The 14,461-nt window shown below is 37.2% G+C and overlaps 1 protein-coding gene across 1 annotated transcript in view; it reads right to left on the bottom strand.

Moving 5' to 3' along the window:
* Nucleotides 1-10,226: 10,226 nt before the first annotated feature.
* cyp26b1 (cytochrome P450, family 26, subfamily b, polypeptide 1) overlaps nt 10,227-14,461 on the bottom strand; it is a 37,678-nt gene continuing 33,443 nt past the window's right edge. Inside the window, exon 7 of the mRNA XM_008435625.2 lies at nt 10,227-14,129. Within this exon, the coding sequence (XP_008433847.1) occupies nt 13,737-14,129 (393 nt within the window). The 3' untranslated portion in view covers nt 10,227-13,736. The remainder of the gene's footprint in view (nt 14,130-14,461) is intronic.

Raw genomic sequence — 14,461 nt, 5'->3', positions numbered from 1 at the left:
TCATTTTTAACATGTGGTTCATGGTTAATTTTTAATATCTTACTGAAAAAGTAAGATATTACTGAAAAACAACAAAATTATTCTTTATTCCAATCATTTCTAGGAAAATTTATTGTCCAGCAAAATTAGCTTTTTATGACACGCTCAACCTCTCAGTGCTAGCTAGCTACGCTACAGGTTGGTGGAATCAACTAACTAACTCTCTCTTTGGTTACCTAGCAACTCAGTCATTCTGTGGTTGCCTAGCAACGACCTGCTGAGTAACAGCTGCAGCTTAAGGTTCCACCATTGTCCCTTTATAACTGCTTAAAAACAATCATTTATGCTTTTGTGACCTCTGACCTTTTACTGTGGCCTTTTACTAGTAAATGTTAAACTTTTGTTCATGAAAGAAAGCCTAAAACCCCTTTTTATGTTTTGGTATGATGGTGATTTACTGATGATTGTCTCTCAAAAATGACTCTTTGTTGAAATAAAATGTTGTTTATTGTAAATCAGGGCAAAAAATTAAAAATACAACAATGTTAGATACTTCATAAAAATAAAAAATTTTAAAATGATATGACCCCCAAAACAAAATTTATCCTTTAATTTTTATAGCAAACATGACCTCAAATATCCAGCAAGGTAAACTGTACAGACACACACACACACACACACACACACACACACACACACACACACACACACACACACACACACACACATAAATATATATTTATATAGCCTGTATATATGTGTATGTATGTATGTATATATATATATATATATATATACAGCCTACTATGATTTACAGATAATTTTCCCTCAAAATGTCTATTTGTTTAACTAAAATGCTGCATATTTTCATGGTTGAGCATGTTAAAAAAATCCCCCTCCATCAATATTCTTTTGCTTTTGCTGCTAAAAGTCCAAATGTGGCCTCCGAGCCAAAGTCTGTCTGTGTTTCTGCGTCGTGCTGGGATGTGGCCCATCGGCTCCCCGGCTCTTTAGAGCACATTGTGACTTTCGTCTTTCTTCTGGTAATAAACAACAGCCCCGCTCTTTGTTGTTGCTTCTTTACTTCATTTCTCTCTCCCCCTATCACTTCTTCCCTCTCTTTTCCATCGTAATTAGCTCCCCTCCACTCCGACTTCAAACCCTGCGGTTGGAGCAGCGCATACCGCAGCGAGGAAGACGAGTGGAGAGAGAAAGAAAGAAGGCATTGTTCTTCCGTAAAGGCAGATAAGAGCCCAATAACCAGAGGGCAAGTGGAGTCAAAATAGTCCCTGTGAGTGCGTGATGGCGGCGATAAAGAAACAGTTTTCCCTCAACAATTTAGATGCTAATGGGTTGATAGGGGAGGCTGAACGGCAGAGCCAAGACTCAAACCTTTTGGATTTCTGTTGGTTTTCTTCCAGTTTTTTCTTCCCAGATATTTACCATTGTTTTCAAATCCGTTTGGATTTAACTCTTTAGATCTAATCCGTGGAGAAATTCGCCCCAAAACCAGATACGAAGTTCCTCAACGAGCTTCTGGAAGGTGGATGGAAAGGCCTTGGTGAACATTTTGACGTCTGATGGTCCAGTGGACTCGGTTCAATTGGGGATTAAAGTTGCAACATTTGTTTTCATCTGGTGTGGTTTGTTTCAAATAAACCAAAAGAATTGAAAAATCTGTTCACCTCCTCACCTGTGGGGGCGCTGCTCCATAAAAACCTCTGAAGTAGACACTGAGTGCAACTTCCTTCTTCACAAAAGTAGCCTCAGATTTTAATGGGTGTAAAAATAAATGTTTTGTCTTTGTTAAAAGGCACTGAACCATTTCTCCCACATGCACTCGACCAGCATGTTTGGTTTTGGTTGTATTTACCCAGAATGCCCTGCACTGTAATCCACTTCCTGCTTTTGGAGCAGTCTCTGATCCACTTGCATTCACATAAGCATTTTAGTTCACAGATCAAGGAACTGAAATGAAAAGATTGATCTCCTCCACCTTCTTCCTGAGCTAATATTACCATCTGAAAAAATCCACCAAAAACAACCAATCAGAGCCAGGAGGCGGGTCTTAACGCTGTCAATCATCCTCATGAACTAAAAAATTAGCTAAACAACAGCTAAATTAGAAACAATCTTTTATCTACAGTCATCATTGGCCATGCTAACTAGCCTTAGCACAACAGGTTATGCTAACTGCAGCGTAGCAGAGAACATATTGAAAAGGATAATTGGCAGCGCTAAGACCCGCCTCCTGGCTCTGATTGGTTGTTTCTAATCGCACTGGAAAACAGCAGAGGAGTTAAATTTTCACAGATTTTTGCCTCATAAACTGTCACAACATGGTGAAGTAAATATGTCAAAAATATCTTTTACATTCTACAGTTTTAAGGCTGGGATTTTAACGTGTTAATTTTGATTAAATTAATGGCATTAGTTTCATTTCTTTCTTTTCACATACGGTCGATCATTCCATGTCAACGTCCTCACGTCTCAGAAGAAAACAGCCAATGCTGCAGAAATTATGGATGTCAGAAAGCACATTATTATCATATTTTTTGGGAATATCATGTTCTCCAAAAATACTGGGATGATATAAACAAAGCGGTTAACCATATCTTTCACATCTATATTTCAGAACTATGTTTCTGGGCTTCGAACCCATAAAGTGCAGTAAATAGACAGAAATTAGAGAAAATGGATGGAACAGAAAGAACCTCATTTTTCAAACTCTGGAATAAATGGGAAATATGTCAAACAATATCTGATGGAAATAATTTAGAATGTTAGTACAAAATGAGCAAAGATAAAAAAATTATAGGTTGTACTTTCATACAAAGATTCGTTGTCTCAGTCTGTTGTAACGTTGATTTATAGTTTCACGTAATGCCACACTTATTGTTCATCTGTCCAGGTTTTATTTGAGGACATATAAATGATAATTAGGAAATAATTAATCTATTATTACCCCGCCTCTCGCCCGAAACGTTAGCTGGAGATGGGCACCAGCAACCCTCCCGACCCCACTGAGGGACAAGGGTGCAAGAAAATGGATGGATGGATGGATGGATGGATAATCTATTATTAGAAATTAGGAAATAGATATTAAAATAAAATGTGACAGTAAATAAAAAAGGTGTGATAAATAATACAGAATATTAAAAATGAGCCAAAATAAATAAAATGAAAATACATTTAAAAATGGCATTAAATAACTATAGAAAATATAAAATGAAGAAATATAAAAAACCTAAGAAATAAAACAAAAGCATTTGTAAATACATGGAAAATTAAATAACACTGAATTAATGCTGTTGTAACATATTATGTTACACTACAATCGAAAAACTTGAAAGTTCTTACTTTTTAATGTTTGGATACAATTTTTGGTATATTAGTTACTTTATAATGACATTTATTTTATTGCAAATTTATTACCAACTTTGGCAGGATCAGTCCCCCGTAGGACAGTGTATCACTGCAACCAACTTAAAAAATCGTTATCCAACACGAAGTCAGCTTGGTTCCCAAGCTGCTTTTATTTAGAATATTTTAAATGTAAAAAAAATAAAAATAAATCCAGAAATAATTGGGAGGAAAAAAGCAGAAAATCGTCCCACTAAGATAACCATGAATAAAACAGTTTTATTATAAATATCACCCTTTATGTCTTTCTTGCTCCTCCGTTTTGTTTTTATGCCTCTCTGCTTCATCATAATAATCATTTATAACCGCCTCCAACTTCTTTCAGCTTTAAGCTAAATGTCAAGCAGGACATTTACATTTATTCTGCACTTTCTGGTATTGATCAGCGACTCTGAGCTCCCAGTTCATCAATACCTGGCTTCAGTTTCCTCTAATCGATCGATCAGCCTCACTGGTTATTAATGATGTTCCTGTGGGTCAGATTCTCAGTGAGACACAAGAAAGACTGAAAAGTGTTTATGAAAAAGATTACATTTCTTCTAATGGGATGAAATGAATCTGCTGCATCTGTTAGCTAAAGCAGGGGGTCCAATCTGAGGCTCGGGGGCCACAAATGGCCCCTGAAGTGATTTTCTGTGGCCCTCAAAAAGAACTTCAGACTTTTTTTATTTCTTTATTGAAAATGTTGGGAACAATTTAAAGTTTTACACTTTAATAACAATGTTTTTTTTTTTAAGTTATTAGTAAACTTTAATGTAAATGTTGCGTTTCTTTTAATAAAACCCTTTTTTGTTTTGGTTCTACATGATTTATGGATAATTTTCTCCTAAAAATGATAATAAAATGTGTTTATTGTTGAGCAAGTTAGTAAAATCATAATATTATTAGTTTATTTTTATAATATTATGACTGAATTCTTGTATTATTTCGACATTATTCATGAACAAATTTATTCTGGTAATATAATTGTATTTTCATGTAATATTATGACTTTATTCTGGTCATTTGATTTCTTATATTTTCTTAATGTGGCCCTAATACTTCATCATATTCAACTTGATGTTACTAAATATTTGAAAACCACTGATGTGAAGTATTTTTAATCAGTATCTTTCAGATTATGCATTGATTACTGCCAATAATTGTAGTAATTTTGCCCCTTTTTTAAATTAAAAAACAATTTGGAGCAGTTGTCACGTCTTCAGAGTTAGATGGCGCTGTTGGACACTTGGAGGATAAAACACCTGCTGGCTTTTCTCTCATTGGAGCCGAACGACCTGGTGGCTTTCATGTCTGTTTCACATGAAAGCTGGATTTTCTTCAAAGAGCCAGTTGATATATATTATTTATACGTTTCCCAGCTGCCATGCTGTCCGCCAGAGTGTGTTCTGCTGTTTCTGTGAGGACCGGTTTGATTTCTAATGAGCGTTTTTTTGCTTCTTAATGACCCTCAGAGTCCAGGTTTGGGTTTTGTTTTGGGAACTTGGACTCGGTGAAGTTCAGCGACTCGGTTTTGAGGCGTTCAGGTCCTCAGAAGTGTAGAAATCCAAGGTGAAATAAATCTGTGTCTGTGCTTGTTCTCTGAACTCGGCGTGACTCCTGCACCTGCTGCGCCTAAATGCATCATCCGAGTTCACCTGAAGTTCATGAACTTGCACTATCAAACGCACACCTGCGGTGATTCCCACAGTTGATTTATGATTCTTATCTCCGCTGCGTCGCTCTTTCACGTTTCCTCTGCGCTCAGCGTCTTCCTCCTCTCTGCTTCCTTCTTCTTCTCCAGTTTTTGTTTATTTTTGACAGTCGGGTTGTGAGCCGGTTTCTGCTGATGTTGCTTCCCCGTGAGTCACGCTGCTTTTCTTTTCTCGCTCCTGAATAAAATTCAAGCGAAAAACGGTGATTTTCGTGAAATGAAACTTGAGTCAGAGTGAAAGTAGCAGATTGATGTGGTGATTTCTGTCCCAACGGACGGGTTTTTCCTCCTCGAACTGGTCTTTCACCTCAAACTATTCATCATTCAGCACTCAAATATCCTTTCGCTGGAGTTTAATGCAACTGTTTATGCAGTCGAAAGGTTTCCTGGGGGAAAACCAGGAACCAGTATAAACCAGAACTCTATTTTTACCACAAATTTTATTGTAATTTATTAGAATTTTACAGCTCAGAGTGAATTATTTGTGAGCTGGAAGGAAAAATATTAATTGTTCCATCACTTTTAACAAATAAAATGGTGAATATATCTGAAAAGTGTGGCATGCATTTGTCTGCAGCTGCCCCCCTTCAGCCAGCTTTTTAAATAACATTTCTGCTTTTATTGGACATTTTTCCTAAACTGTTTTTTAAATTAATTTACATAATGTCTCAGCTGCACAACTCTTGGAACAATAGTTTCTATTAAAATCTTTAACAAAATATTAGTTAATCTTGTATTTTTATTTATACACTCCTGATCAAAATTTGCATTTTGCACTATTGAATCTTAAGAAGGTTCTAAGTAGAGCTTCACAGTGTTAAAGGAAAAAATCAGTGCAAGAGACCAGAACTTTTGAGCGGGAAATTTTCTGAAAACTGCATTTACACTCAAACATGATTTTTTCAGCTGATCAAAAGTTTAAGACCATAGTCTTTAAAAGCCAAAAGCTGTGCAAAAATCTGGATTCCATGTCATTTTCTGTCAAGTCTTTACACCGTCAAGACCTCCTGATGGCAAAAGCAAAAAAGCTCACTGACTTTGAACATGGTAGGATTGTTGAGCTGCATAAGCAAGGCCTCTCACAACGTGCCATCGCTGCTGAGGTTGGACGCAGTAAGACAGTCATTTTGCATATTTTAAATGATCCTGAGGGTCATGGAACAAAAAAGTCAAGTGGTAGACCCAAACAAAATTCACCAGCTCTGAGCCGCAGGATCCGATTGGCTGTCAAGACACGGGACGATCCTCTACCCAAATTAAGGCCATTACTGGTTCTGACTGCAGCCCAGTAACCATCAGACAGCATCTGCAAGAGAGAGAAGGGCTTCAGAAACAAAAAACATCTTCAAAGGCCACGTCTTCTTCAACCCCACAAAATTGCCTGTTTGGACTTTGCAAGGGTTCACCAAACATGGGACATTGAAAGGTGGAAGAAAGTTATCTTTTCTGATGAGAAAGTTTCTGGTCCGCTTGGCGTTCACATATGCATTCGAACTGCGACTCCCCTCTGATCAGCTCCTTCAGACTAGCCAGCAGCAATTAGCAAACACCTGGTGGAACATCTGCTGAGCTCATTTTATCAGGTACTTCTCAGTGTAATGATGGTAAAAACGCTTTTAAAGAGCAAAAAGAGGAGCTTCAGAAAGAGCAGGAGTTTTTTTTAAAGAGACAGAGGTCCAATTTCAAGACGTTAAAGTACAAAGTCTCATTTCTATTTTAGTTATATTTTAAGGAGAATCTTTGCTTGAAGCAGAAAATGCACAGAAGTGGGAGAAATTACGGATCAACTGGTTGCAGCTTTCACTCTTGGGAATTTCCTCAGCAAAATGTCACAGGAATAAAACTGAAACTGCAAATCAGGATGACTGGAAACAGTTTTACGGGATTAAGAGGGCAGCCATCCGAGCGATCTCAGTTCACTTCCTCAACAATCAGCTCCGCCACTGCATCAGCAGGTAAATGTTTACTTTGGACGTTTGTTGGCCTGCAGCATTTGTAGATGTTTGCTGCCAGTCAGGGCTGCTGGCTCGCCGTTTGACAGCTCGTCTTTGCAGGGAAATCCCATGGAAATGCCACGCCTCGCGCATACCACAACACCTGCCAGTTTGCCAACAGACGGAGCGGCCGAGCCTGGAAATATTTCTACAAGCTCAAGCATGCAGAGGCAGAAGCACAGGCCAACGGAGGAGATCAGAAATTAAAATTTAATCCATTTCTGCAGAATATTTTCCTCCTGATTTTAGGTCAGTCTTTCATGCTTTTCCTACAGAATCGTGACTCAAACCAGTATTTAAGGCGACTAGAAAACGAGGTTTTCTCTTCTTTAAACCAGCTATTTTCAGCTGATTCCAGTTGAAGCTGCGCAGAAACTTATTGATCTTCAACTTCCTTTTGTGTCACTCCTTAAGCCCTCACAGGCGGTTTTGCCCGAGGCGTTTCGTTCGCAGGTGAAACTCCGCATTTCAGCGACTCCACGTCTTTGAAGCCGATGAGCGACGGTTACCTAGAGCTACCAACTGTCTGCAGGGTCAAAACGAGGTTAGGACACGGAGGAATCTGCCATTTTCACATCCATCAATCATTCGGGTTGCTTAATATGCACCAATAACTCCAACACAACAACCTTGAAGCCAACAAATCGGCATGATGAGAGGAGAGCTGTAGTAAATCCTGGGATGTTTTTATTAAAAAACAACTAGATGTTATTTTTACTAGTTAAAACTATGAATTGTGCTTTTAATTTAAATTCTTGTGCATTGTCATCACATTTGCTGTTAAAATCCTATAAAAATGGCTGCATTTACATTCATTAATAAAGGAACTTTGTACATATTTTATATTAAAAAATAAGTTGATTTACGTATTTGTCATAAATTGTATTTCTCCTATTGCCAACTAGAAACAGCCAATCAGAGCGAGGAGGAGGGTCTTAGCGCTGTCAATCACTCTTCATTCCAGGCTCCTTTCTATGCTACACCACTGCAAATGCTAATGCTAGTTAGCGTAACAATCGATGACGGCAGATAAGTGGTTTTTCACATTTAGCAGCACGTACATGAGGATGACTGACAACGCTAAGAGCCTCCTCCTGGCTCTGATTGGTTGTTTTCAGACGGGAGCGATGCATTCCTTCAGTCTTTCACAGATTGTCTGAAACCGACATGACATAGTGACAGTTCTAATAAATATATATTTAAAAAAATGTTTTCTAAAAGTTACATATTGCAGATTTATAGAATAAAAACTTTAAAAGATGAAGAAAAAAAAACAATAGACAATTACGGAAGTAATGACTAAATAAAATGTTGAATATAATTCAATTTAATTGGTATTTCTGATCTTTTACCCAACAGTAAGGTCAATATGTTTTCATTTGAACAGCTTCCAGGTATGAACACAGATTTAGGCGGGAAAAATAACAGTATACTGAAGTACAGAGTCAGAACGTGTGGCTGGGTAAACAAAGGTCAAAGGTTGACGGCAGAACATTCCCCTAATCACCGCCGGTTCCTAGGAAGTGGCTGGTGCCGGAGCTCGGTGGGGCAAACAGAACCTGCTGGCTGCAAACAAACAGGCCAACGTGTTCCTGCAGGGAGCGGCGTGTCGGTCTGGACCGGCCCAGACGTCTGCGTCCAATCAGCGTCCTGATCATGATCTCTGTCGCTCCGCATGTCAGAGCGCTGGGACTCCATCCAGAGTTTGGCAGTAACTAGATGTATTTACTCTATTACATTTACTTGAGTAACTTTTTTTTAAGAAAGTAACTTTTAGCAGTATTTTTACTGCGTTGTTCCTTTTACTTTTACTTTACTAATTTTATTATAAAGTAGAGTAAAATTTCTGGATTTTCTACCCAGTGAATGAAAAACAACATCCACCAGACTCAGACACTGAGTCTGGTTAAAACCTGCAGTTTTTGTTAAAGTTTCTTAAGTTTTTTTATTGAAGGAAACTGATTTGGAAAAATGCTCTTTTCTGGTTTTCTTATTTTTTGTTTCTTATGTACATGTTTGTCATTTTCATCCTTAAAATAACAAAATTTCAACTTAACTTTATATTTTGGTCCATTTGATTATGTAATTTTTAAATATTAAATGATTTGATCAGTTACTCAGTTCTTGAGTAAACGTTTTACCAAATACTTTTTACTTCAGTAATTTCTTGGTTGACTATTCTGACATTCTAGCTTGTTTTGTTTGTACGTACAAAAAAAAAAAAAGAGCAATTAACTATTAAAATGATCGTGTCAATATGATGTAATTAATAAATTTAACACGTTTACGCACATATACAAACAAAAATTAATTCTGAAACCTATTGTGGGAAGAAATATCAGTTTTGTAAATTAATAAAGACGGTCTTTTATGTGACAAAACTGTTATTATCACTGATTTAATTGTTTTTTATTGTTTTACAAACATGTTTCTCTGAGCCTCGTATCGTAACTCAGGATGATCACGAATTGTGACGAAGGGCAAACCGAGCCACATGCAGAGTAACTTTAGAATAATTCCACCTGTTGTTTTATTTTCTAATATTTTAAGAGCTACTCCTGAGATACCTCTTAAAATTATATTTGTGGAATAGGTCATATTTAACTGCGACAGACTGGCGACCCGTCCAGGGTGACCCGCCTGTCGCCCCAAACGTTAGCTGGAGTTCGGCACCTCCTGACCCCACGAAGGATAAGGGTGTTAGAAACTGGATGGATGGAATATTTAACAACTTTAAATGTTAAATTAGTTAAACGGATGAAATCTTTCATGATCACAAAACATGCTCTTTAGTTATGTTTAATTTACGTACTTATTTATTTGGTCTTACTTTTCTCCAACTTTGCCCAAAATATTTGTCTTTAAATTTACTAAAACAAGGAATATTAGGAAAAAAGGGTGGAAAAAAAACATTCTGTGTTGAAACATAACATTTAGTTGTGACACTACTTATGTCTACATTTACATTTTTTTTTCTTTTTTACACGCCTTTGTTGTCGCCTTTTTGTTTGTCGTCTTTGCTTAACTAATTGAGTAATCTGTAGATCAATACTTGCTACTCTGCAATATTTCTCTTGTTGCACTAATTGGCGAATACACACATAAAAGCCAAAATAAGAAACATTTCACCAGTCAGATATTTTTTCTTTGTGGTTTATTACAGGAGTACACATAGCAGTCTTGGTAACAAAAAAAAAAAAAAAGAAAATGGAAAAACTATCACGAGACATTCATAATTAAACTAAATGAACATTTCTTCCTGTAAAAAGAATTGCAAATTATGTACAGAAGGACAAAAGACTCAGAAACCAACAGGTTGAAAGGAAGATTGAACTGTAGTCGCATGGCACTTAAAAAATAAACATATCTGGCAAGTGCTTTCTGTTTCCATAATTAATGTAAAATAAAATGCAGTGATAATAAGTCTGGATAACAAAAATAATAATTATTACAGTAATCAAATCAACAATATCAACATTTTAAACACTGTTTACAATATAAACTGAAATTCATAACATTCTAAATACATCCAATATTTACCAAAGACATTCTCATGTAGGCTAAAAACTAAATCTGCAATAGAATAAAAAATAGCATTTCAAATATCTTATACCAACAATATTATTCATACAATAACATTAATAATAGGTTATTAGTTGATGTAAATAGCTATTTCCCCATAGTCTGATAAGGAATAATGTACAAATTAATACACACCTATTAATAACCCTATTAATGCTCCTTATGCTATAAAAAATGTTTTTTAAAAAAAGAATTGACATAACTCAAATCTCACTCAGTACAAACTATTGCAATCTATAACTTTCAACTTGAAAACGTATACAAGAAAAAGCAGCAAAATAAACCATTTCAGTTTTCATATTTCTCTGTTGTGAAAACAAAATGAAAATCAGTGGTGTGGTTGGGAGAAATGAAACGGGCGTGGCACAAGCAGAGTCCATCAAGACCGTAAGCCCCGCCCCCTGCCTGATATCTCATTGGTCCTTTTCTCTTTAGAACTCTCCGGAATGTCTGAAAGTTCCGCTAGCAAGTTCCGGAACTCCACGGAGGAAGCCCCGCCCTCTGCCCCATTGGTCCATTTCTCAGACGCTTTAGAATGTCGAAAGTTCCGGAATTGTAGCAAGTTCCGGATCTCTGCTGCAGAAGCTCCGCCCCCCCAAAAACCTCTGGGGTAACCGAACACGCAAATTCCCGAAGTTCTGATTGTGCAATCACCTCAAGCCTTCTGGGACTGAATTTGCTTTGCAGTCTTGTTGTTGAACGGAGGAGCAACGAGAGAGTAAACGCTGTTGACCTCCATGGTGGTGGAACAATAAAAGAAGTGCACAATAATAAAAAAAAGACAAAGATAAGGCAGCACTTAAGCAGCATGTATGTAGGTCTCTTCCTATATACTTTCACCAAATCCCCTGATCTTTTAACCCGGTTCCAGCCTAAGAAGGTGCACTGCTTTATGAGAACAAGCATACTATCAAATACGTTCATTATCCACGACGTTCTAATCTCTCAATGTAAGTTGGTAGCTTTGTTTATTTAATAACTAGACAAACTGAAAATTGTGCCTTCTGAACTGTAAAGGATAAGATAGAGGAATACATTAGCTAAAAAATTAAATCTTAATTTGCCAGGTAGTTGTTTCACCTAAAAAATTAAAGCTATTAGTAAGAAATTTTATTTTGCAGTCAGAAAAATATCAACAAGCAGATAATCTAAGTTTTACATTGTCTTCTTTGCACCTGAGTTTAACGTTAGCATCACTAGGTTAAGCAAAATGTAGGAAGCGTTCCTAACCAAGCAGTTTGTATTTTTTACTGTTGGGAATAGTCAACCTGTGTTTTGTTGGTTTGTTTTGAACAAAAAGTTGTTGTTTTTTTTTTCATACTGGTTTTTAATACCGTCACATCCGTAGATTTTGTAGTGTTAGTTGAGTCATTGATGGTAAGCAGAACCTTTTTGGGAATAATTTCTAAACATAAACAGGTAAATTTGGTTCAAACCTATTTTGATCAAAAAAGTTTTCGAAACTGAGTAAACTGGATATGTAACTAAAGTAGGTTTGGTCAACAACTAAGCTCAACTCCTAAAGCTAATGCTAGTTTGTTCAGATAAACATGACCAAGTCAGTTTGGTTCCTAAAGCTACCCAAGCAGGCTTAGTTTTTCAACACGACCAAGTAGGTTTGGTTCCTAAACCCAATTAAGTAGGCTTGGTTCTTCAACACCAACCAAGTAAGACTGACAACAAAGAAGAATTTCTTTCCAAAAATCCTATTGAGTAGAATTTCTTGGAACCCAATGAAGTATAATTTCTTCCTAAACTCGATCAAGTAGGGTTGGTTCCTAAACCCAATGAAGTAGGACTGCTCTCTAAACACAACCAAATAGAATTGGTACATAAACCAATCCAACCAAGTAGGACTTCTTCCTAAATATGACCAAGAAGGTTTGGGTCCTAAATCCAATGGGTTGGTTCTTAAACCTGCCCAAGTGGGAATGGTTTCTAAACCTAATCAAGTCAGTGTAGGCCCTAAACCAGTCAAGTAGGATTGATCATTAACCAAGTTTCCGTTTCAACATAAAGAAGTTGGTTTGTTTTCTGAATCTTATCATGTAGATCTGGTTCCTAAACCTAATCAAGTATGAAAAACTGGGTTTCCTAACCTAGCAGAATTAGCTCTTAAGCCAAACTAAGTAGGCTCAGTTCATTAACCCTAACCAGGTGCATTTGGTTCCTACAGCTTAACAATTTTATTTCCAAAGAAGAAGACTTAGTTATTAAGGTTAATGAAGAAGGCTTTTCATAAACCTAACAATAGATTTGATTTTTTTTAAAAAGGCAAACCAAACAGGATATAAATAAAACAAACCAAATTAAACAGTTTGTTTTCAAATCAAGCTGCTGTTAGACTGCCTGGTTATTCTTTATCCGGTTTGCTTTTAAAGAATATGTTACTCGTTTTCTCTTTTAGGTAATTCTAATAAAACTCAACTGTTTCTATTTTAAAATGTATTGTATGCTTAACGTATCCAATCAATCAAAGCAATTTTGTCCTTGTTGTTTTTTAAATATTCATCCCTGTATCAGATATTACACATTTTAGCACATGGGTGCCAGGTTAAATATTCGCCGATAAGAAAAACTCTGTTTCCATATAATCCATCTCTTTTACCCTGCAAGTCAACTGAAAATGATTTATTGAATTTAAGCACAAGCAAAATGGTTGAAAATTATATTCCTTCTCTCTATACCCTGTTTTATCTCCCGCCTCTCTCTAAAACACCGTCACTGTTCTCATCTCAACTCTTCATTTCACCAAAAGTCTGTTGTGCACCACTCCCATTCAAATTATATTAGATAGCTTTTTGTACATATTTTGTAAGTATATTTCTTCAGAAAATACACAGAATAGAGCATATTTAAAAAGTTTTTTGGCAGTTTCCTCCTTTCTTAAAGAAGAGTCCTGATAACCATTTGTTAGAAGAGTCTGAAAGAACGCTCCAATCTGGCAGAACAAAGGTGAAGAAGGACAAATCTTTCTGAAATTATTGTTTCCTTCCATCAATCTTCTCCCTAAAGACTTAAATCTCTGAACTTCCCCACCCAACCCTCATGAGCAGCCGCCCTTACTAAACCGTCGCTCCCAGCAGCTCGTCTGACTTCGCCAAGATCTCGTTCTGATTGGAGTCCAGGCCGTAGAACTTGACCTTTAACCCGTCGACGGGGTGAACCACGGGGACCGTGATGACGCGCGGGAACTGGCGAGTGGCCAGCTCAAAGCGGCTGGTGCTGGCCAGCTCGATGGCCAGGATGCGCAGGAAAAGCGTGGCGAGTTGCTTTCCCAGACAGGAGCGAACGCCGCCGCCAAACGGCAGGTAGTGGAAGCGGCCCTCCTTGTCTTCGCTCCGCTCCTGACTGAAGCGGTCGGGATCGAAGGCTTCCACGTCTTTGAAGACGGCAGCTGTGTCGTGAGTGTCCCGAATGCTGTACATCACACTCCAGCCTTTGGGAATCTGAACTCCCTGTAGAGAAAAATACCAGAGAATAAGACGGTTTGTAGGATTTATCTGGTGCAATTAGTCCTAAAAATGTAAGCAGACTCTTCTACAATTTGTGGAAATAATTACTAAGCTAACTATGAAAAGTACTCATGACTAGTTGAGACTATAGTCGCCAACAATGACTACCTCTGGTTTTAGCTGTCAAGTTATCAACATAACTCGCTAAATATTAAATGTACACCAAGAGAAAAATGGATGCGGTGCTTTTCTACCAATTGTCAACACTACAGCAACTAGATAACAAGGTCAGGAAAAAGGTTTAATAGAAATATACAACAATTTAATAGAAATTT

Source organism: Poecilia reticulata, chromosome 18 (genome assembly GCF_904066995.2).
Source record: "Poecilia reticulata chromosome 18, P_reticulata-male-v2, whole genome shotgun sequence".
In the NCBI taxonomy this organism is placed as follows: domain Eukaryota; kingdom Metazoa; phylum Chordata; class Actinopteri; order Cyprinodontiformes; family Poeciliidae; genus Poecilia; species Poecilia reticulata.
This window is presented reverse-complemented; position numbering and strand designations above follow the sequence as displayed.